We start from the raw sequence: 26,248 nt of genomic DNA, 5'->3' as shown, positions 1-26,248 counted from the left end.
ATAATTTTACCACAGTAAAATCTTGTTTTTTTTTGTTTGTTTTTTTAATATTGTGAATTTTACACTCTTCAGGTTTGCTTCTTTAATACAAGGAAAAAAAAACATCTTCTAAAAAGTTACAGATATTTAGTTCACTGTGTTAAAATCTAATATAGGCCTATAAATGTGTGACTTTTGTTACTTTAAATAATAATTAAAAGACCTGAAAAAAATATTATTTATTTTAAAGATGAAAAAGTTTAGAGGAATGTCAAACACGTTGCGATGATTAAAATACATAAATACATTTAATGCACTTTTAATTTCCACCCATCATATTATATATTATTAATAACAACATTTACAATATATTAACACAATTTTAACAACAGAAGAACAAAACAGCATCAACAAATGAACTATTTAATTTAATTTGAGAGAACATTATCTTTCATTTCATTCTTTAATTTTTCCATATTATAAGGATCGTTATATTCACAAGCTCCAGATCTATGAGTTTTGCGGTTTTATTTATTTATGATGAAGATGATCATCAGATCATTCCAGCCCACCATGGAGGGAGGAAGAGGCCTACAATACCCAGAATGCACACTAATATAAACATCCACAGGAAGAGCCGATCGATGACCATGGCCACATACTTCCACTCTTCCCTCACCTGAAATAAAACAAAGAATATTATGGTCATGGAGTAAAAAATGCCAAACATGGACATTTTTCTTATTTTATATATACGTTTATACATGTATACGTATATAAATATATAAGGTCACCATTTCATTAAATTATTTTGTCATGCAATAAAATAAAATAAAAAATGACAAAAAACAAAAACAAAAAAAAAGACAAAAACATGCATGTTTCTCAACATTTTGTTAAAAGTTATAATAATGAATATTGTATGTGTGTGTGTGTGTGTGTCATTATTTAATTTTAATTGTCATGCAATAATTAAAATGCATTATTAAAAACATTATTAAACCATGTACATATTTCTTATTATAGATCAACATTTTATGTTTTTTTAATTTATTTTAATATATGTAAACATATAAGGTCATCATTTCATTAAATTATTTTTGTCACGCAATAATTAAAAATGTAAAAATAAAAAAAGACAAAAACATGGATATGTTTCTTATATTAGATCAACATTTTGTTAAAATTTATATTACAATTTTTTTTTCAGCTGCTTACACACATTTTCAAAATTTGCCTCTTTTTTTCCAAAACTTTACACACAAATCCAAAAATGCCTCACATTTCTTGCAAAATGAAGCATTGCATTCACAATATCACAAACACATCTCAAAAGCAAACATTTGCAAACACCTTTGCCATAATATTAATTCCTGTTAGATTGTTTTTTGTGCTACAGAATTGTGTGTTGTGTTTTGCAAAAAGTGTTTTATGAAATTGAAAACTGAGTCAAATGCTGGGAATCAGTGTCTGGTTTTGCAGATTTGATGTGTGCTTCTGCTGTTTGAGTGGCAGCTTTCAGAAATTGTGCGACAAGTAAAGATTTTGTGTGTATGCAGCTGAAAAAAACTGTAATGAATTGTGTGTGTGTGTGTCACTATGTCATTTTTTGTCATGTAATAATTAAAAATGTATTATTAAAAACATTATTAAAACACAAATATTTCTTATTTTGAATTAACATTTTATATTTGTTTTAATATATAGGCCTAACGTAAACACACACACACACACACACACACACACACACACACACGTCATGCAATAATTAAAAATACAATAACATGGATGTTTTTTATTGAACATCAAGTTTTATGTTTAAAAAATTGCATAAAATTACTTATTTTTTTGCAGCTGACTTAGTCTTGCAGTTTGACAAATGAATATTAACATGAATGCCTCATATCCAAATCAAAAGTAAATATGATGTCAAGAAATATTATAAAAATCAAACAAGTTTAAGCTACTCAAAGGAAAATATATCCCTTAATGAGACGTACAGATGAATCGGCGTGTTCGGCGCGCAGGTGCTCAGCGATGTCCCGCACTCCTTCGATGGCCAGCCGTGTAGCATGAGAAGGAGTGAACTGTGGATGTTCTCCAGCGCTGCTCACTTTGGAGGTTTTTCTGGAGGGTCTCCATTGATCTTGTTCGTGCAGAGGACAGAACTGGATGCTGCTTGAGCGATAACGCATGCTGGCGTTCTCTCGCTCTCCAAGACCGATCTCCACACTGTGTGAGCGAGTCTTCGATGCAAACGAATGCATGATTGCAGAATGCACCAAATTACTCTTCATAGGAATGGATAAAGCTGGTTCCTTCTTCTCTTCGTCGTCCCAAACAGAAGCAGCGCTGCTCTTCTTCCTCTTCCGAGGATCAACAGATGTTCTTCGCAAGTTCCTCTGCAGCACAGGAGGCTTCTGGATGAAGAGGAACCTCGGCATGATGTCTAAGAAGAATGTATGCACCCATTTAGGCATCGAATGGGTTTCTGGTGACCTGTGATGCACATTCAGCACAAACACAGTGATGATGATGGATAGAGTGACGAATATCATGGTGAAGAGCAGGTATTCGCCAATCAGAGGGATCACCAGAGACGTAGACGGAATGATGTCTGTAATAAGCAAGAGGAAGACGGTGAGCGACAGGAGGACAGACATGCACATGGTGACTTTCTCTCCGCAGTCGGAAGGGAGGTAGAAGACCAGCACGGTCAGACATGAAATCAGCAGACAGGGAACGATGAGGTTGATGGTGTAGAAGAGCGGAAGTCTCCTGATGATGAAGGAGTAGGTGATGTCGGGGTAGACTTCGGAGCAGCACTCGTATTTCTTGAGGTTGTAGGTGGCCACCGCGCTGCTGATGGCCCATTCGCCGCTCTCCCAGTAATCTGTGCGGTCTGCGCTGTCGGCTGTGCGGATCAGGTCGATCTTCTCGCGGTCGTACGTCCAGGAGCCGAACTTCATGGTGCAGTTCTGCTGGTCGAAGGGGAAGAACGTGACGTCAATGCTGCAGGAGCTCTTGTAGATGGCCGGCGGGATCCAGGTCACTCGTCCGTCGTGGAACAGGTGAGCTTTGGTCAGGTGAGTCACGGTGAAATCACCGTCTGCGCTGCAGAAACACAGCATCAGATCTTCAATCTTGTTTTGCCTTCATGCACTCTTAAAAATAAAGGTGCTTCAAGATGCCATAGAAGAAACTTTTTTAATGTCTCCATAAAGAACCTTTAACCTTTTGTCGCCACAAAGAAGCTTTTGTGAAACAGAAAGGTTCTTCAGATTATAAAAAGGTAAGAAAGAGATGGTTCTTTGTGGAACCAAAAAGGTTCTTCTATGGCATTGCTGTGCCTTAACCTTTTAAGCACCGTTATTTTTAAGAGTGTGGAACACAACATTTTGAAGCATGAGTTTTGAAGAATCTTCACATTTTTTATACAATAAAAGTGAATGAGGGTTTGCAATGTCTTCCAAATAAATATCTTTTTAGACACCTCGCGTGTCATACCCAAGGTCTACAATTTCTGAAGTAATTCCATTCATGTCCATTTTAAACTTTTAAAAGAAAAGAAATGAAAAGGAAAGGAAAAAAGAAAACAAAAGAAAAGAAAAATGAACTGAAATTAAAAATAAAATCATGATTTGAAATATTCAGTAAATACCAGTGTTATTTTATTATCATCAATATACTATTATAGTTTTTGTTAATATTTTAAATTAGATTTTAATTTTGCTTTCACTTTAATATTTTAGTACTAAACGAAAATGAGAATGTGTGTGTGTATACAGTATATATATATATATATATATATATATATACAGTGAGGAAAATAAGTATTTGAACACCCTGCTATTTTGCAAGTTCTCCCACTTAGAAATCATGGAGGGGTCTGAAATTGTCATCGTAGGTGCATGTCCACTGTGAGAGACATAATCTAAAAAAAAAACAGAAATCACAATGTATGATTTTTTAACTATTTATTTGTATGATACAGCTGCAAATAAGTATTTGAACACCTGTCTATCAGCTAGAATTCTGACCCTCAAAGACCTGTTAGTCTGCCTTTAAAATGTCCACCTCCACTCCATTTATTATCCTAAATTAGATGCACCTGTTTGAGGTCGTTAGCTGCATAAAGACACCTGTCCACCCCATACAATCAGTAAGAATCCAACTACTAACATGGCCAAGACCAAAGAGCTGTCCAAAGACACTAGAGACAAAATTATACACCTCCACAAGGCTGGAAAGGGCTACAGGGAAACTGCCAAGCAGCTTGGTGAAAAAAGGTCCACTGTTGGAGCAATCATTAGAAAATGGAAGAAGCTAAACATGACTGTCAGTCTCCCTCGGACTGGGGCTCCATGCAAGATCTCACCTCGTGGGGTCTCAATGATCCTAAGAAAGGTGAGAAATCAGCCCAGAACTACGGGAGGAGCTGGTCAATGACCTGAAAAGAGCTGGGACCACCGTTTCCAAGGTTACTGTTGGTAATACACTAAGGCGTCATGGTTTGAAATCATGCATGGCACGGAAGGTTCCCCTGCTTAAACCAGCACATGTCCAGCCCGACTTAAGTTTGCCAATGACCATTTGGATGATCCAGAGGAGTCATGGGAGAAAGTCATGTGGTCAGATGAGACCAAAATAGAACTTTTGGTCATAATTCCACTAAACGTGTTTGGAGGAAGAAGAATGATGAGTACCATCCCAAGAACACCATCCCTACTGTGAAGCATGGGGTGGTAGCATCATGCTTTGGGGGTTTTTCTGCACATGGGACAGGGCGACTGCACTGTATTAAGGAGAGGATGACCGGGGCCATGTATTGCGAGATTTTGGGGAACAACCTCCTTCCCTCAGTTAGAGCATTGAAGATGGGTCGAGGCTGGGTCTTCCAACATGACAATGACCCGAAGCACACAGCCAGGATAACCAAGGAGTGGCTCTGTAAGAAGCATATCAAGGTTCTGGCGTGGCCTAGCCAGTCTCAGACCTAAACCCAATAGAGAATCTTTGGAGGAGCTCAAACTCCGTGTTTCTCAGCGACAGGCCAGAAACCTGACTGATCTAGAGAAGATCTGTGTGGAGGTGGGCCAAAATCCCTCCTGCAGTGTGTGCAAACCTGGTGAAAAACTACAGGAAACGTTTGACCTCTGTAATTGCAAACAAAGGCTACTGTACCAAATATTAACATTGATTTTCTCAGGTGTTCAAATACTTATTTGCAGCTGTATCGTACAAATAAATAGTTAAAAAATCATACATTGTGATTTATGGATTTTTTTTTTTTTAGATTATGTCTCTCACAGTGGACATGCACCTACGATGACAATTTCAGACCCCTCCATGATTTCTAAGTGGGAGAACTTGCAAAATAGCAGGGTGTTCAAATACTTATTTTCCTCACTGTATATATATATATAATGTGTATTCAATAATAACTTGTTTTAGAAGACTTCCAATATGTTTTATTTTATTTTTTATTTTATTTAATTTTACTTTTTCTGTGCTTTTTGGAATGTGATTGCTTTAGTCCACATTCACTTTCATTGTATGGAAAACAATTATTCTATTCTATTCTATTCTATTCTATTCATTTGTTTGTTTTCCATTGAAAAAAAGAAAAGTCACTTGGTTTGTAATGACATGATGGTTAGTAAAATGCCAAAATACAAATTTACATGCGCCTACATGCAGTTTTGATTCTAATAGTTACAGTAGAATTAATTTCAAGAGTTTATAACTCAGCGACATGCCAAAAACATCACGCCGAATTCCGTCACCTTCAGTTAAAACTCAAACCTCATGAATCAGAGCTCTCAGGTGCTTTTTTACACAGAACATAATGAATAAATCATAAGAGGTGATCATGGTGATTTACACTTTTAAACACATTTTAAGCAAATAAACTAAAAATAAAACACCTAACCCTAAATGCACACACAAAGACTGATGCGGCATGCTTGAGCGATGCTGTGGCGCCCCCTGTGGAGCTTGTATGTCACTGCAGCCAGTCAATACGGTGTGGTTTCTTTGATCACCTACTTGTTGTACAGCACTATATCGGGCTTCCAGATGAACTGCGCCGGTATCCGCATCGAGGTGATGTTCTCATAGTCTGCGGGCCTCCAGCGGAGCCGGTAATCATGCCATTCCTAATGGAGAGAAGGGCTGTGATTAAACGAGCTGTCAGGAATCAGGATGAGTCAGAGCAGGACACTGAATCGTGTTTAACAGGGAAACACTCACTTGTTTCACCCACACATTCGTGGTCATCATTTGATTTTTTTCATTCTGGTGAGGGACATAAAACAATTGTGGCATTTAATGCAACCATAACCACACATTTCATTATAACACAGCATAAAGGTTTGGCTATTATGTTGGTGATCGATCTGTGAAATATAAAAGTGTTATGCCATTACAACACCAGAGTAAAATTGTTTATGAAGAAGTAAATCCCGTTATCAAACCAGAAACAAAATATTTAAGAAACAATTTTTAAAATAGGCCTATTTTATTTTATTTTATTTTATTTCACATAAGATTTTTAATGGTTTTAGTTGAACTATAATAACTCTTCCCCTTTGGAATTCAATTTTTTTGTCTAATAATACAAAAACGAATAAATTTTATCATTCATAAAAAATAAACATAAAAACGATTAAATAAATAAATAAAGCTTAAAGAATTTAAATCTATTTTTAAAAAAACAACAATTAATTGTTATTTTTGCATTGTGACATTTTCATTATATTTTGTGACATTTCCATGTTTTTTTGTTTTTTCTTAAAAGCTTAAATTAGGCTTCATTTTCTTTATAAAAAACTGATAAAACATAAAAATACAACACCATGTACCATACATTTTTCTGGAATACATTTTTTATTTATTTTTTGCTTTTTATAAATAAAATGTAATATAATGTAAAACTATTCACGTATCTATCTTACTTTTAATGTAAGTACAGGCGCAGCCATTTGCAACTCAAAAGTGTTTATGTTAAATATAAGGTGGATACAAGTATAAAACATAGGTTTATATATTTCAAGTTTATTGCAAATATTTGCATATAAACAAATGTGTTTGAGAGGATTACATTTGTAATGTTTCAGCCAGCTGTTGGCTTATAGAGAAATCAATGTATATCCTACAGGATTTGCAGATTGTATGATTTTGCATGTGTTTCCTTGCAGATTGTACCACATCAGTGAGCTGGGCGATGGACAGTCCAAAGCGGACGTGAACCACATCAGTGATGTTCTGGACCGGACGGACCAGTTTACTGTATCCTGTGAGCAGAAACCTCAGCAGACGGTCTTCAGCCTGAACTTCACCACAACAAACTAGAGACGGACAAGAAACAAACTAAATCAGTCTGCACATGCACCAGATATTTAGTATAGAGTCAGATATACAGTATAGAGATCAAAAGGGGAACCAAAGTCTGCAATCATAAGTCAGAGAGATCAATATGTGACCCTGGATGACAAAACCAGTCTTAAGTGTCAATTTTTCGAAATTTAGATTTTAAATAAGCTTTCCATTGATGTATGGTTTGTTATGATCGGACAATATTTGTCTGAGATACAACTATTTGAAAATCTGGAATCTGAGGGTGCAAAAAAATCTAAATATTGAGAAAATCACCTTTAGAAAAGAAAGGGAGGGTAGGGTAGTCTTTATTTATATTTTGTTTATTATTAGTTTATATTTTATTTTATTTTAGTTTTCATTTTCATTTTAGTTAAAGTTTTAGTAATTTTTGTGTTTTGTCATTATTATTATTAGTAGTATTGCCATTATTATCATCATTATTATTATTTTAAAATGTCTGTACAGTTTTATTCATTTTTATTTTAGTTTTAGTTGGTATATCAAGTTAGACTAAATAAAAGTAAGATGTTGCTGAAATAAAATACGTTTTTTTGTTTATATTTTATTCTGTTTCAATTTACTTTATATCCCATAAATCTTTTTTTTAATTATTTTAATTTGAGTTAACTATAATAACCATTCTCACTTTGAATTCTGTGCTCTATGAAAAGTCTATTTATTGTATAATAATGCAAACATAAATTTGATCATTCTTAACAAATATTAGAATAAAATACTAAATAATGCTTTAAACAAATTAAATCAATTTTTTTTTAGAACAATTCATTTTTCTTTTTGCATTGTGACATTTTCGTTATATTTCATGTTCATGTTTCTTTTTCTTAAAAACTTAAATTAGGCTTAATTTTCTTTAGAAATGAATAAAAACTCCATTAAAAAAGTCCATAAAAATACAGCACCATGTACCATGTTATTACGAAGGTATTTTCTTTATAGATTTTTCATAGGAATTTTATCTGCGTTTTCAGTTACGTATCTCATTGTTTTATGTTAAATGGTTGATGGAAATGTCTGAAACTTAATGGAAAAGTCGCTGGTATCAGCTTTCTACTGATTTTTCCTTCACATTGAATATATAAATACACAATTTAATTGTTTTCTTCTTCTGGATTTTGGGAAGAAATATGACCCAGATTTGTTTGTTTTTTTGTTTTGTTTTTCATAAAATGCATTAAAAATATTTTTCAACATGAATGCATTCCTTGTTGCATTAGTGATGTGTACTCTCTGAAGATGCAGTGCTTTACCTTGAGGAGGATAAAACAGCAGGAGGACCAAAAGATGAAGACAGCGAGGCATGATCAAGCGTCTCTGTTCCTGCTGTTTGATGGACAGTCTGCTTTTTGTTCTGAAAACTTCCAAAAGCACTTTCTTTTCAGCTCATTCTGTCCCTCGACACTCATAAATCCATCCAAACCATGTCACAAAGAATGAAAATGTCTCCAAACTTTTAGTGAAGAGCTCAGATGCATCAGTTCATCTGCTTTAATTTCGCATGCATTTCAGGAAAAACTAATTTCTGTGACAGAATTCTCTCATTCCTTCAAAAGAAATGTCTTGACTGGAAGAAAACCTCTTAACAACACACATTAAACAACATTCCCTGGAGAAAAAGGACTGCCTTTCTCTTAGTCACTCAGCAGCCATTCAATGCATCTGGGACCTTCGGACCCTTCCGGCAACGTCCGGCTGCATTCACACAGAGCACATCAGTTCATCTGCATTCACAGTCTTCATCAGTGTCACACTCAGCATCCATCACGCGATGCCCCGCCCACATCCCACATCCCACATCTGATCGTCACATTGCAGGTCATGCTAAATGTGATGTTTTATTTCACACTCATGTTCTTCATGCATATATTCATGTGCGAGTGCATGTGTGTGCAATATTTATGTGCATATTTACACTTCAAGAGGCTGCTAATGGACCGATTCCATTACATACATGGCAAGCTTCCCTCTTTCACTTATATTAATGCAATAATAACCCCACAAAAACATGTTCAGGTCAGAAAAATCTTAAAAAAACAAAACAAAACAAAAAAAACAACACCATCTGAGGAGTCAATTTAGAATTTGACAATCAGCAAATTCAAAAAGACATTGTATAACCAGGTTTTATCTCAAAAAATTTAAAATAGAATATGCAAAAGACATCAAGAGAAACCAAAGAACAATGTGCCAAAAATAATATGCATTGCACAAACATGAAAAAGTGAAACCAGGACTGTTTTGCATTCAGTATGAAGTGAATTGCATTGCAATAACGTGTGAGATTGCTTTAAAAGGGTTTGATTCACTAGAGTTCATTGGGAGCGTTCACATGCACACCAACATTCCTGCAAACCGCTCTCTGATCAGTTTGTTTCTAAAGAGCAGCAGATTCATTGTTTTAATAGAAGAATTAATATTAGCTGTAAGTGACCCGGTCACAAATAAAATGGACTAAATGAGTTCTGAGGCCAGCTTTAAAGGCAGAAACAATGTAAACGAAGAAGAAAAGACTCTAGAGACGGCAGACATGGACAGTGTGGTTTCTGAGAAGCATCAGAGACAGTGTGATTACAAAGAAATCTGGGACTTCTTAACTTTTTGTGCTGTTGTTAGTTTGGTTCTTTTAAGGCGAGACGCTTCAGGCAAAACCATTGTGTTTCCATGCACAGATCAGTGTTGAGATTTTGCTTCAGTAACTTGTCTTTTTTCAGACAAGTAGAAAAAAAATATCCAAAATACACTTGTTTTACTACACTTTATTGATTTGCATCTGCATTTCAATTTCCAATACAAATTGAGTTTTTTTTTTTTTTTACTTCAGCAGCACTTATTCCTATCTATATCTAGAGGGTTTTTTCTGTTCATATAGCATTTATCATATATCATTTATATAAAATTTTATATCAAAAATGTAAGTGATTTTGTATGTATTTTCTGATTTATGGAGCGATAAAAAGAGAAAATATTCTAAATCTACACTTTTAGATTACTTTTGAACTAACTCATTTATCACATAGAATTGAATGAAATTATTGTGTAATTTATTAAGAAAAAAAAAAGAAACATATTATTTATTATCAACATCATGAAATGCATTTAACGTTACCGCAAGGTTTCCCAAACTGTATATTAGTGGTAGGTTCATTTAGAAAGGAAAATAAATAAAAAAATAAATAAAATAAAGAACTGGAGTGAATCAATAAGTTATTAATAATTTACTGCCATTGTGTAAATAATGTAATCAAGTAATCCATAAAAAAGTAACTCTAATCTGACTATGAGCCTTTAAAAATCTAAAATCTAATCTAATTACAAGTACTTTATTTTTGGAATCTGATTAAGTAATCCAGATTACATGTAATCAGTTACTAGCCAACACTTCTTATAATCTCTTTATTACATCATCAACAGATAATATAACAACTAATTAAACTATGAAGCCTATATTCTGTTAGTAAGGCACTATTCTTTATTAATGATTTATATTGTGAAAATCACTATATAAACTCATTTGAACTGTTTGAAGGCCTTCATTAGTGATGTAAAACATAATTAGATGAACAAGAACGACAGCAGCATCTGAACTTTATGATATACAAAGTTTATTGTACATTTGCCCATGAGCTCATGGATCTGAGTGACTACACAACGGATATGCTACATAATAATCAAAAGCTATATAGATATGGCATTCAACGGTTCAAAACATGCCGGCAAGCATTTACTTTTCTTGTGAAGAAAAATAAAAGACAACAGTGCTCATCATTTGTGAAAAGCAACAATCATGGATTTGATCCGAGACTGTCGAGTAAACATAGGCATGATGATAAAATGACATTAGCTAAAGCCATTATGTGTGTGTTAGCTGTAAAACAAGATTTCTGTCAATGTGAATCACATAAGTGTCACTTACCACACATAGACAAGAAACTTAAGGCTTGCAGGATGTGTGACGTGTGTGGGCCGTGTAGTATCGCAAACTTTCCTTCTGCTGGATTCATGCAATCTTCCAGAGAAGGCCATTTCCGCCACAGAAATAACAAATAAAAAGGTAAATGTGACTTTTATATCACAATTCTGATATAAGCTCACAATTACAAGAAACAAAGAATTATGAGATATAAACTCAGAATTCTGACTTCCTTGTAATTCTTAGCTTATATCTCTTTTTTACTCATAATTCTGAAAAAAAAAAACGAAATCATGATATAAACTCAGAATTGCGAGACAAACTCAGAATTATGAGACAAACTCAGAATTATGAAAAAACTCAGCTCAGAAGATATAAACTCATAATTATGATATAAACTCGAATTAGAAGATTTAAACTCGATCAGAATTGCGAGACAAACTCAGAATTATGAGATATAAACTTAGAATTATGAGACAAACTCGGAATTATGATATAAACTCAGAATTACAAGATAAACTCAGAATTATGAGATATAAACTCAATTCAGCATAATGAGATATAAATTTAGAATTATGAGACAAACTCATAATTGAGATATAAACTCATAATTGATATAAACTCAGAATTACAAGATAAACTCGGAATTATGATATAAACTCAAATTACAAGATATAAACTCGATCAGAATTGTGAGACAAACTCAGAATTATGAGATATAAACTTAGAATTATGAGACAAACTCGGAATTATGATATAAACTCAGAATTACAAGATAAACTCAGAATTATGAGATATAAACTCAATTCAGCATAATGAGATATAAATTTAGAATTATGAGACAAACTCATAATTGAGATATAAACTCATAATTGATATAAACTCAGAATTACAAGATAAACTCGGAATTATGATATAAACTCAAATTACAAGATATAAACTCGATCAGAATTGTGAGACAAACTCAGAATTATGAGATATAAACTCATAATAAACTCAGAATTATGAGATAGAAAATCATAATAAACTAAAACATTATGAGATAGAAAATCAGAATTGAGAGTAAAAAAGGTCAGAATTATGAAATAAAAAGTCACAATTACCTTTCTTGTTTTTTATTTCATGGCAGAAACGGCTTCCATAGATGATGAATAATGAGGTCAACCCAGTTTCTGAGAAGTGCCAAGCTAAGATTTCTTCCTCAAACAAGCGTTTAATATTCAAAAAGCAAAACTTTTGGTCATCTTGATTACATTTTGGGAGTAAAAGCAAGACTAGCAACTTTTTTGTTAAAAAGACCATGACTTTTCTCAGCCAAGTGTATGCTGGTTAGTGCTGGTCATTCTGGTGATGCTAACTGACCGCGTGAGTCCTGCTGGTTAAACTAATTAAACATCCTAGTGGTGCAGAATCACTAATACCACATATGCATTTGACAAATGCATCTAATGCAAAGATTTACGTGTTTACTCATCTTTTCAGATATCGCAAACCTATCTGACAGATTCTCGTGTCACAGAAGCTGGTTGTGTAGATCTACAAAGTATATGAAAGTTGTCTGTACAGTGAAAACAAAACGACAGCATTTAGAAATACATTCACAAGCATTTCAGAACCAAACTGACCTCAAGTAAACATTTACACACAACAGGAACAAAACCGACAGCGTTAGAAAAGATACCAAAGGCAATTTAGCAAAACACATAGATTCTTTGGAAAACAAATTGAAATCAAGCAAGGCAGCTGTGACGATATTCAACTCAAATCACTGTTACAGATTCACTGGGACTGAATGTGCAGAACTCAACTGTCCCTCACAAACAAGTACTGTGGTGTTACCGTAATACAGTGACGGCAGAGAATACCATATTCATGTAGCATGGTATTTACATGGTACGCCAAGGTACTTCAAAGAATACCAGACGCAGTACTTTTTTGTAAGTGATTTTCAGCTTCAGAACTGCCATATGACCCAACTGAACCAATGACTTACATCTATATGTCTCTGTTAGGGTAAATGAAGTTCAGCGGCCATTTACCACAGTATTCTGACTGTACAGTATGTTATATTAATCCAGGAATTCATTCTGGTGCTTTTGCTGAATTTTAAGCATTTTGCATTCAAATCGGTGAGACAAGGCTAGTTGTCACATGGCAAAAAGGTTTTAAGTAAAAAGTGAAAATAGCAATTTTTGTGTTTGTTGGTTTGTTGCTGTGTTTGTTTGTTTTTTATTTAGATAGTATTACATATTTCAAACAAATATATTTTTAACATTCAGCAGGAGGTTTCCCTTTGTAGTAGTGTGACAACATGCCCCATATACACTGTAAAAATGATTTTTCAAGTGGAGTACGTTTTACAAGAAAAAACTATTTCAGTCTTTCTACTTCCAAATGTCAAATTTAATTCAATGCTACTTGCCAATTCTTTGTCATTATTTGTGAAATTTACTAGCAATTTCTGAGTGAAAAGTGTTAAATTATACACCAGTTGTTTTCATAAGTTTGATTTTTCAGCAAATGCATGACCTGATAAAATGTAAACCTTGCATGCAATGTAATTCTCTTTTTTCAAATGCATGAATGTAAATTAACTATTTTTCCTGAGCAACAGCATTTTGTAATCAAGACTTTTAGAATTTTGTCTGTAAATCCATCAGTTCACCATGTGACAACTAGCCCCGGTCTCCCCCATCTGTCCAGCACAAGCAGCAGATGACCAGCATTAAAGGGAGCGTTAGAGAAAGACTCCGGCGACTGAGATGGAAGACGGATGATGTAAATGAACTATCCTCTTTGGAGATGTGCAGTCTGCATGTGTGAAGTGGTGTAGAACACATACGGATGATTTCTACAGGAAACATACGTTAAATCCGGTCAGCTGTCCGGTCTCGATACAGACATTTTTGTTCAGTATGGTTTCAACCAATAAAACAAACTATAGAAGGCAAAAGAACATCAATTACATCAGAACAAGTGCATTTCACATGTGCTCTCAGTAAATTAGTGCATTCAATACAGTATTTTCCCCTGTTTCATGAGCGAGATTCAATTAACTAACAAACTAACTAAATGATTAATTCATATTCAACTTTATACCACATCTGGCCCTCATGTTTTCTGATGGCATGTTTTAGAAAACGAGATGATTTTTTTATGTATGCTGAATGATTGTGAAGCAGACATATTATATTATTAAACGGATACTTTTGTTGTTACAGAAATAGTTTTAGAAATTGCTTTGGAGGGTTTAGTATCTTTAAGAAAAGAAAAATATTGGCAGAAAATAGGCTTTTTTTTATCATTATTTCAAGAAGCTGTTAATTTGCAGTATGAAATTAACTTTAAATATACAATCTTACTAAATATTCCTAATTTATTGACATGCAAATTATTAATTCAGGGAGTAATAAAAAACTGTAAACTTGAGAGAAAGTGATATTTTATATTTCATATGTACTTGAAGTGAATTTCCTAACCATGGTAATTAATTAAGGGAATATTATGATCAACATTAAGTGACCTGGTTTAGAGATGTTTTAAAATTCACAAGCTGTCGTGAAGTACATTCACAAGCGAACATGGACGACATGGTACTACAGAGACATGATTTAAAGGGATAGTTCACACTAAAATCTCAATTCTCTCATTATTTACTCACCCTCATGTCATTTATCACCAAATAACGACTTATATTTCACTGATTTTAGAATTTCAGAAGACTTGACATATGGTACTAAGTTAAATAAACTACCTTTTTATAAACTAGGCTTCCTGTAGCAATGCTAAGGTTTTGGGTTCGAATCCCAGGGAAAGCAAGAAACTATACAACATTGTATTTTAATCGTAATGATGATTTCTGCTTCTTCTGATTTATTAAGCATAATCATTTGTGATATTTGTCTGCTGGTCAAATATCCAGAGAACATTTAATTTTAATTTGGCATTTGTGCTTTCTTGCGTTGGTAACAAGCCTCCACAAACATTAAAGGTTGCGGTTGCCAGATCAAGCTTTAAATCCCTCATTCAGAGCTTTTTTTTCATAAATAAAATAAAGCTTTTTTTCAAAAATTTCCTGCCTGGTGGTTAAACTTTATGTGTTCTTTCTCGCAATCGTTTGTGCTGTTTTCTGTGACTAAATCTGCGAGCAAACCCATACAGCAAATAAATAAAATAAAATAAAAAAATGTTAGGCCAAAGCTTTAAAAATATACTAAGTATATGTTGTAAACAGCAAAGCTTAATGATTTTTGAAAAACCAAAGCAAAATATTTCAGAATGTATTACAGGGGAAAGAAAATACATTTCAAATTTCACATTTAGGCTTTATTCAGTATTTAATTTTCTTCAAATGTGATATACTGTATGTGAATGGATTGAAATATATGGAGGGCAAAATATATTTTTAAATGCTTTTAGTAAAGTTATATTTTAGCAATCATATTTTTTGGCCATTTTTTTGTATATTTCAACATTTTATTTTATTATTTTTATTTTATTATTTTTGCTGTATGGGAATTATGTGAGTTGACATTCTCTTGGTTTGTGCTTATGTCAGAGTACAATCATTTTGATGAAGTGTAAAAAGTAAATAAATCAAATGAAATTATTAATAACCATGACTGTATTCTTTGAGCAAAATAATAAAATAGCTGTTTAACCATTTTCATGCAGCCCTACTTGAATACAATGTTGCTTTAAATAAAAGCATCTGCCAAATGCATAAATGTACCTTCATGATATTTTTATGGTGCTTTTGTGTAGTTTTGGTCCTTTTGATGCTTGACAGATGCAAAAACTGTCCTACTTCTTTTGTGTTGCACAAGAAAGCAAGTCATACCATTTGGTGCGACTTGAGGGTGAGTAAATAACAACAGGATGTTTGAGAGATTTTTGAGTGAACGATCCCTTTAACCAGCTGACGATGTGAAATCAATGAGACGTTCTTAAAGACGCAAATGCACCACATATTGTGACCCTGGAGCACAAAAGCAGTCATAAGTCGCTGGGGTATATTTATAGCAATAGCCAACAATACATTGTATGGGTCAAAATTATCCTTTTTTTTTTATGCCAAAAATCATTTGGATATTAAATAAAGATCATGTTCCATGAAGATATTTTGTAAATTTACTACCGTAAATATATAAAAACTTCATTTTTGATTAGTAATATGCATTGCTAAGAACGTCATTTGGACAACTTTAAAGGCGATTTTCTCAATATTTAGATTTTTTGCACCCTCAGATTCCAGATCTTCAAATAATCTCATCCAAATATTGTCCTATCATAACAAACCATACATCAATGGAAAGCTTATTTAGTCGACTTTCAGATGATGTATAAATCAAAAAATAAAAAGAAAATGACCCTTATGACTGGTTTTGAGGTCAAGGGTCACAAATGAAATGCTAAAGACTCTCCCAGCGTCTCTCATGTTAAAATCCGTCTTTCTCCAGACATGAGCCGATGGATAAGCAAGTGCTCGGCTCGCAGAAGCCACTGCATTGCATCTTCACTGCGTCTTGCCGTTTCCACCGTATCTTCTGCCCATGGAGCCGAAGACAAACGCTGCTTTTTTTAAACACGCAAATGTAGTCCAGCGCGCGTTTGCCAATGGTCGAATCCCAGATTTGTGAGGTTTACTTCGGGCCGGACCATCCTCTGTCTGCGTAAGCGCCGTCTCCGGTGGCGGAATGAGGCGACGGGGCGCACAGATCGGAGTCCGTGTCCGACTCGCCCTCTGCGATGTACGGCCTGACTTTAGTGCAGCGCGACACGCCGCTGAAGTAGGCGTTGTTGAGGAAGTCCAGGTTCTCTTTGGACTGCGAGATGCTGAAGCCGCTGAAGGAGCGCTCCAGTTCCTCGTGGTCCACCGAGGGGATGGATATGGACGTGTCGCTCTCGGCTCCGGCCTGCTGCTGGGAAAGAGCCAGCGGGCGTCCATCTTCGCCCCGCGATGCATGATGCTGTCCCGCCCCGCGAGAGCCTCCATTGTGGCCTGCGGACGAGCGCTCATGGGCCGGAGGTGGCGGGATGCGCACTAGCGAGGGGTCGCCCGTGGGTGACGTTCCTTGCGTGGGTTCAGGGCGCCTGTGAAGGTGCCAAGACGTGGAGGGTGGGCAGTGGTGGTTGATGCATGTAGATGGCGGCGGGTCGAAGTTCTTCTGGCCCGCTGAGCTGTTGGAGCGGATGATTTTGGTGATGGAGCCGCTCTTCTCCATGTGCTCCACTGGACTGTGGTATGGAGGCGCCGGGTCCGGCTCCTTAGAGGCGAAGTAAGCATCCGTCTCGGCCTGCGGGATGCCCATGCGCTGGATGTAGATGTTGACCAGGAAATCCAGCTTTCTCTCCATTGACATCACCTAAAAAAGAAGGACGATCTGATTATTATTTTTTGCTTAGAAACACTTGGGATCAGTTTTACTAACAGCTTGTGCCAGCGCAAATCGTTTTTTGCCGTTAAAGGGGTCATCGGAAGCCAATTTCCCATTTTCCAAGTTGATATGATTCTTTAGGGTCTTAATGAAAAGTCTATAACATACTTTGGTTGAAATTTCTCTATGGTAGTGTAAAACAACACCCTATTTACCCTGTCAAAAACAGCTCTGTTCACAGCGACCCATTTCGGTGCATGTTCCTTTAAATGTTAATGAAGTCTGCTCACCCTCACTCAGAATCTCAGAACAACCTGAGAAAGTGATTATTATTATTGGGGATTTACTAAAAGCACTGGGTGGATATTTAGCATTATAGGATGGATGTGTACACACACTGCCAACACACATTTATGTTCAAACAACATGTAAAAGTGAATTTTGCATCCGATGACCCCTTTAAAATAGTACTGTCAGGATTTACTAAAGATGCACAGTGATGAATTAGGGCTGAAAAGGCATGGACACAGTTATTTTAGCACCTGACCTTACTGAATATACATTTATAGGAGTTTTTCCTTTCAGATGCAAAATTTATGGCAGGAGAGCAATGCAATTTACTAACACTTGCGCTCGTCAAATTACTGGTATTTGTGCCATTATTTGACGCCCAAAAAAAGCATGTCTTAAACTATTTTGTGCTGGTAAAAGGGAGAGGATTTTTTCCACACGTATTAATTTATTTGGAATGCCAGAAGAACACATTTTACGAACATATCATTTGCCAAGCCATGTTATTTTTAATTTGCTTCAGGAAATAAAAGACGACTTGGAACCCTCAACTAGGAGTCCAGGTTCTTTCAAACATACTATGGCTTCTTTATTTCTTTATTTGCGACTGCTCTAATTTGCGCTGCGCTTGGTACATTGCATTGGTCGATATGTAAATGAGATGTTGTGTCTGTGTTCTTTAATTTGTGTATTGTTAGTAAATCACCTGAAGAAATTTTCACGCCCATCTGCTTTTTGGAATTGTGCTCTTGCACTAATTTGCCTTGTTTAGTAAATATGGCCCTTGGTTATTATGGGTGAATCACATTAAAGTGAACTCATCTCCATGCTACTACACTAGTCAAAGATGGCTAAACAAACTTGTAGCAGCATTTTGTTCTATGAAAATTAACCAAAATATTGCTGAATATTCACAGGAGCATCTGCATTTATTTGTCCAATCAACCAATTATTATTATTATTTTTTTTTTGGTAGGTAGCTCATATATTAGATTTACTTCAGGATAATTAATATAATAAATAAAATAGCCTGGTAAATCTCTCAAAGAGTGTCCAAATAATGTAAAAAAGCAATTTTAATACAGAAGCAATATTTTTTTTAAATAAACATTTTTGTTATAATTAAAAGTTAATTCAATACATTAACATATTAAATACGATTTAAAATTTATTTAATACAAAAATTAAACCTTCAAGTTATGATAATAAAAAATAATACATAAAATAAACATTTTAGTTATTATTAAAACTATTTAATACATAAAATACACTGTACATTGTTCAATATATAACAACACATTATAATTATGATTCAAAAATAATTTGATACTTAAACATTATACTTAACATAGGGCTGGGCGATATGGCCTAAAAAAAAAAATCCCAGATTTTTTCACAACAAATCCAATTTACTATTTAAATCGATTTTTTCCCACCTACTTAAAATCATTCTGCAGATGACAAAGAAATTGTTCAAAACAAGTTTTAACTTTTTGTTTAGATTTTTCCCTTCTGGAATTTGATCTGAAAGTGCCATCAGAAACAACAAGCCAAAAAGACAAGATGGCAGGCCCAGTCATTGTAAACAGTGAAAATGTAACATAACATAGCGTAACATAACATAAAATGATGTGACCCTTTTTGATAAGTTTTCTTTAAACACAAGTTTAACATCTTGCTTTTCAGTAGATAGGAGATAGTTCTGATTAAGTGCAAACAAAACATTCAACAGCATTAAATATCAGTGACTGTAGGTTGTTTTTTGGCTTGTGTAACAATGGTGAAACATTGTTAGGGGGGTGTTAGGGGGTTAGGGGGGTGTGCCAGAAAGGCACGGAAAACAAATAACGCTTGCTAATGGTTGCCTGTTACAGTTACATTACAGTACATAAAATTTCACTTACCACATAAACAGAGTAAGGAGAGATGACCGAGGATGATGACGAATGATTTGCAGATCTTGAGCACCACTGACAAACATCTAATCTTGTAAAATGTGTAGTAAGTACTGCCGCAGTACGTGCTATAGCGAATCTCGAATCTCGAAAGTGAAAGTGAAAGTGAAACTAAAAAGCGACCGTGCATTCAAAACCAGTTTCAATGCCAGGCATAATAGTGGCTCCCTGATTCCCACAATTTTATATACAGTATGATAATTACCCAATGATAAAAGGTGAGAGAAAGTATTGAAATATTCGGAATTACGGGAGCCCAGAGGGGAGCGTCGTGGATGTTAAAGAGAAAACCGATTTTCATTCAAACAAGTCGATGTAAACTACACATTCAAGTAACATTCAATAAAATCGATTTATCACCCAACCCTAACTTGACATTTAAAAAAGGAAATTATACTTAACATTTAAAAAAAAAAATTATTTAGTTCAAGAATTTAGTTATTCAGAAACAACGAAACAACCTCTTAATGTTCTATAACATGCTTTTTAAATTAAATTTAATAATTCAAAAAGTCATATAAAGAATAATTTTAAATGTATTTCTTTCTATCAGTAGCAAAATTGAACATTAAACAATATGTATATATCATAAATCAATCAGCGAACAGGTGTGACTAACCTGTTTCTCCACTTTCCCAAGCCGTCCCATCATGCTGGGATCCTCTGGCAGCTCTGCGTCCGTGGTTCCTTTAGGACGATCCTTGTCTGTTATTGAAGGACCTCGACCAACAATCTGATCGACTCTAACAATCAATTAAAGACATAAAACATCTAGAATAAAAACTTCATAACTCAGAGTCAAACTAAAAAAATCTGTTTTAGGAGAAAATGTGTCAATCAGTGATTCATTACACATTAAACATGGATAAACACAGAAACACAGAAATACATTTTTTTTTTATATTCACCAATTGTAAAATAGACTAGATTTTCTTTTAAATTGTAGATTTAAAAATAATATATAATAAATATAATAATATGTTTATATATATTTATAACACGAATATATATATATATATATATATATATATATATATATATATATATATATAGTTAATATTAATATCATTTTATATATACTGTATATCAAAATGCATCAAATAAATATTTCTCTTACATGTTTATTTATCACGTTATATATGTGAACTGTCAGAATAACAACAACATTCGTATGAAAGATGTATAAAGTGTTAACTTTAAGAAATAATACACCATGTATTCTATCTTAAAGCACAAAGCAGTGTGAGAAATTAAATGAATGCATGCAGAGGGAGGGATTTGATAATGAGAGGGCGTGTCCACACGCAGACAGACAGAGATGATTGGACAGAAAGAGTCAGGCCCTCCAGACGGACGTTTTCTGTTGATATTTGCCACTTTTGAACAATGTGTCGAAGTGAAATCACATCTTTAGTTGCATATTACAGTATGAGCTGCACATTTGACACATTATCCAAAGCTGATGGACTACACTAGCAGGGGTGCGTCTGATCCGAGACACTCCGTCTAAATACGGCATCGGATGTGTTGTTTGGCTGCTTTAAAAAAAAGAGATCGGTGGGAATCAATCAAGCATGAGGAAAAATGACTGTGCATCATGTGGCATGCCTGAAAAAACGCCATGCCGACATGCATACGCAAAAACAGCGATGCTAAATGAAATTAAAGACCATTCAGACATGTGCATCTCCATTTGCTGCTTCTTGATGCCGCAACGCTTCATTTCCACACAGCGGTGCAGGCAAACTAGCTCAACCAGTTTTAGTTCAGCTACATGACTAGTAACTCACCGAAATGTGGTATTTGGTTCCCCTCGACTAAACGTCTCTACAAAACCCTTCGGTCACAGCAAACAAAGGTCATGAAGTGAATTAGGAGCTGATTATCAGAAGCCGCCCGGAGCGTTCAGGCTTGATGCAATAATAGCCTAGTGTGTTTAGGTAGCTCAGTTTCTACTAGCCATGTAGTCTGAAACAGAAGCAGGTTTCTTGGTTGGTCTCTGGAGCGAGAGAGATCTAACGCAGGCCCGGGAGATGTCCTAACCTAGAAGACAACTGGGGCGACTCTTTGGTTCCTTTGGTTGAACACTTCTTTTGACGAGGGGTGCTGGGGCCCGGAGGACCCAATATCATATCTAACCTGGCAAAGCAAATAGAGTAGAGGACAGCAGAATGCAGAATGACGTGACACGAGCAGCGCAAACCCAAACCAACAACAACAATAAACCCTCCAAATATATTCCAGACATTACTGTAAAAAGCTCTCGCGCTTGCTGTCAGCGATCAACATGTGATGAAAGTATGCCAGTAATGTTTCCAAAATGTGTGCTTATTTATAAGCAGGAATATATTTACATGTCAAACCACAACCACATTCATTTATTCATACAGGAGGACTGGGCTAAAATATATTAATATTAATAATTAATAATATTAATAAATAATAATAAAATATAGAATAAAATAACAAAATATTTCAGCTTTAAATATTTTATCTAAAATATTTTCATTATATTTTTAAATTTTTCATTATATAAAATATATTTTTAAATATATGTATAAATATATGTTGGTTTCATATGGCATTGAGAAGCTTTAATATTATTTTCAACCAAACTTTCAATTAATGACTTAAAAATATTATAATTTAAAATGTATTTATTCATATACATTAATAAATAACAAAATATTTCAAATGTAATCATTTATCTAATTACATTTTATTTTGCTGTTTTAAATGTTTTAATGTCAGAAATGAATATATGAAAGATTTTATTTTATGATATTTCATTATTTATTATATAAATTTTTACATGACATAAAATAATAAAATCTTTCATGCTTAAATATTTTATCTAATAAAACGTAATAAAATATTTTCATTGCATCTTAAGTGTACAGATCTTAAATCTTTTTAAAACATTTTTATATTTTACAAGGTAAAAATATTTGTACAAATATGAATTTCTGAATCATGAATATCAAATTTTCTCTGATAAAGAACATCACATTTTGATCTAATAAAATCGAAAATATTTTCATTAAATCTTGAGTTTACAAATCTTAAACATATTTTCAAATTTATTTTAAAGCTAAAACATAAATAAAAATATTGTTACAAATACCGTATATTTCTGAATCATGAATATCACATTTTCTTAGGGTTTTATGATTTGAAAACTAAATTTGCCATGTCATAAAAAAATGATCTGATACTTTTGAAACACACCGTTATGATGGTATTATCACTGTAAAAAATAAAAACTAATTCAAAGTTGTAAATAAAACAAAGATTATTGGAGTAGGTTTTACAAGAAAATACAAGAAAATTTCGCATTTAATTCAGTGTGTTACTCGCCATTTCTTAGTATTTGTGAAATTTACCAACAATTTCTGAGTGAAAATTGTTTCAAAATAAATCCTACATCAAAGTTTTTCAAAGTATTAACTGCCTTTTTATTTATTTTTGAATAAATGAATAGATCTGTTAAATAAAAATAAGTCCCACATCATTATTGACCCACATATGCTGCTCTGAACTGCTAAAATATCATTGTATCTCAATAAATGAAAATGTAGATAATGTTTCTCAGTGGAGGCATTTAAACACAACAAAAGCCACTGAAGACAGCGTTCGAGCCGGTTTTCAGTATCATATACATACATGTGAGGATAGTTCTGATTCTGACGGATATGGACATCAAACCAGTGAGAGACGTTTAGGAAACTGAGCCATGCAAAACACAACACAACACAACACAACACTGTCTAGTATGTATGAGTCAAGCGTCACTGTCATATCCGACGGTGTGAGGAGTGCGTGAAGAGAAGAGAGAAAGAGAAGCAGCTGTATCTGCTCTTGCCTGGACTGCAGATTTTTAATGCGCGCCAGCATGTCCAGATGTCCGGCCGAATACTGCTCTATCACGTCCATCACGTCGTACGGCCGCAGACTCTCTTTAAACTTTCGCTTGGACACCATGAACCTCATGATGCTGCAGGGACAAACAATCACACACATTATCACGCTTAACACTGCACACAAAAACAAAGGCTGAATCTCAAAGAAGCTTTCGAGAACATGTCCAGGTCATATTTCACCCAAAAATATAAAGAAAGAAACAAGAACATATGTTTTGATTACCTATTTATAGTACTAAAACCATTAAATAAATAAATAAATAACTGAAATAAAACAAAATATTTAAAAAAAATTAATTTCTCAAACTCATTTTATTTTGGCTAGTTTATTACTTGAAATAAAATAAAATTTAATTTTTTTCAAATTGTACTTATTTTATTTCATGTAGTTGCCAAGGCAACATTTCTCATTTTAATTTAGTTTAATTTTATGTACTAAAAAAAAAAAAAAAATGAAATGAAAATGAATAAAAACTATATGGTTATATTAAACCATATTAAAACAAAAACTAATAAAAATGACAAAAGCACACAACAAAATGACTAAATGATAAAAACTAATTCAAAGGTAAATAAACTTAATAAAAAAAAAATAATAATATTATCACAATGATACTAAAATAACAGGTATTTCTTGGACACAGTGTGATTTTAGTATGACTGAGATGCTACTACAGTTTTCACTAATATTCTGAATTAGTTTCATTTTCATTTGTATGAAAGTTTTAACAATTTTGTTGTGGTTTGTCTTTTTTAATTTTTTTTTTATATAGTTTTTATACATTTTTATTTCAGCTTTACTTTTAGTTATTTTAGCTAATCAAGTTCAATTAAATAAAAGTGAGAAATAAAACAAAAAATAAAATAAGTTCAAAATAAAAAAAATTCACATAAAATATATAAAACAAGTTACAATAATTAAAATAATAAAAAAATATATTATTATTTGATTTTATTTAAGTAAAGAAACTGTTTAAAAAAAAAAAAAAAAATAATTATGGTTATAGTTTTGAACAACTAGGATTTTCACTTTTAATCTTGCAGTAAAACATGACCTGAACATGTTTTTGTGAGATTTACTTCATAACTGAGTCCCAGACACTGATCTATTTTTTTTTTTTCAGGCTTGATACCGACCATCAATATTCAAAATATCTCATGCATAAGAGTTGCTGGCATGATCTGAGCAATGAAAGTGTGAATGTAACGAAGGATTCAAAAGACTGAATGTAACATGTTTTGTAACTTACATTCAGGAAAGACTGCGTTTATGAGGTAATATTATGTGATGCAGACTGCTGTAGTTTTATCAATAATATTACTCGTCTGATGGATGCTGCCTGTCTCATCTTTGCTTACCACACGGCCCTGATGGTAACTTTTAGTCCCGGCGTTAAATCCTGAGGGACAAACTCACAATGGCAGCTCTTATTGTCATCAACAATGTCTTCTCCGGGAAGGCTGGCTTCTAAAAAACACAACACGGACAGCAGGACTCTGGAGTTAGTGCACAAACCCCCTAAACCCTCCAAAAACCTAAACTTAGCAGAGCTGCAGCCGTTAACTCGGTTAACTAGCTCAGTCCCACACCAGACTGGTCAGTGCAATCTTTATAAAGCTACGAGACGGGCATCACGGGGGATCCAAGACAACTGTGGCCCAAAGAATAACAAAGCCATACAGTGACCCCAAAACACATCTGGACATTTAAACAGTTAAACTGAATTAGATAATAAATTTAATGTTTAAATTGAAGATGTTAAATAAGTTGCTTTAAAAAGAAAATTAAATACATATGAACACAATAAAAAACTCAAAAATCGCTAGCAAATTTCACTAATGCTAGCTGGTTTAAAACGATAGGTAAATAAATAAATAATACGGAGACTGAAATTTATAACAAATTACAATCAATTAAAAAAAAAAAAACATGATAATAAAATTTTCTGATAAAACACACTCCAATAATGTACTTTGAAAAATACATATTTTTACAGTGCAAAGTATTTGTGTAATTTAAATGTTAGTGAAACGTGTTCATAGTTAATTTAATGAACTACAACTACATCAAGCATCAAGTTATGAAGTAAAAAAAAAAAAAAAAAACTTGCAAAATTGTGCAGATTTGATATTTTGTATCTAATGCAGTGACATTCAGACACATTTAAGTGTAACTTAAGTCCAAACTGTTTTTTGAGGCTGCTGTAAAAGCAAACAGCAATGGACTTTGCCATACAATTAAATTAATAATTCTTTCAGCACACTGACTTTTTTGTAGAAATGCTGACACGTTTTTGTCAAAAGACATTATTTAATGAAGTGTTTGACTACGAGTGAGTTAATAAAGCACTGAGGCATCTGTCAAATATGTTAATGACCATAATGAAATGCTTTCTTCAGTTTAATTGACTGTTTTAA

The 26,248-nt window shown here is 33.8% G+C and overlaps 1 protein-coding gene across 8 annotated transcripts in view; it reads right to left on the bottom strand.

The window, feature by feature from the left end:
• Positions 1-26: 26 nt before the first annotated feature.
• LOC131542001 (potassium voltage-gated channel subfamily KQT member 2) overlaps positions 27-26,248 on the bottom strand; it is a 62,798-nt gene continuing 36,576 nt past the window's right edge. For 2 of the 8 annotated variants that reach the window (XM_058778194.1, XM_058778195.1), the window contains 7 exons: positions 25,190-25,298; positions 23,773-23,904; positions 20,530-20,653; positions 6,232-6,276; positions 6,028-6,137; positions 1,980-3,093; positions 27-658 (listed from right to left, as the gene is read on the bottom strand). In XM_058778194.1, coding sequence (XP_058634177.1) covers positions 533-658; positions 1,980-3,093; positions 6,028-6,137; positions 6,232-6,276; positions 20,530-20,653; positions 23,773-23,904; positions 25,190-25,298 — 1,760 coding nt within the window. In that variant the 3' untranslated portion in view covers positions 27-532. Of the gene's footprint in view, positions 659-1,979; positions 3,094-6,027; positions 6,138-6,231; positions 6,277-7,199; positions 7,329-8,627; positions 8,736-11,639; positions 17,653-19,511; positions 19,997-20,529; positions 20,654-21,953; positions 22,050-23,772; positions 23,905-25,189; positions 25,299-26,248 lie in introns of those variants that run through there. The other 6 variants (XM_058778196.1, XM_058778197.1, XM_058778198.1 and 3 more) reach the window with 5 other exon arrangements.

The sequence above is a fragment of the Onychostoma macrolepis genome, chromosome 06 (assembly GCF_012432095.1).
Source record: "Onychostoma macrolepis isolate SWU-2019 chromosome 06, ASM1243209v1, whole genome shotgun sequence".
Taxonomy (NCBI): domain Eukaryota; kingdom Metazoa; phylum Chordata; class Actinopteri; order Cypriniformes; family Cyprinidae; genus Onychostoma; species Onychostoma macrolepis.
This window is presented reverse-complemented; position numbering and strand designations above follow the sequence as displayed.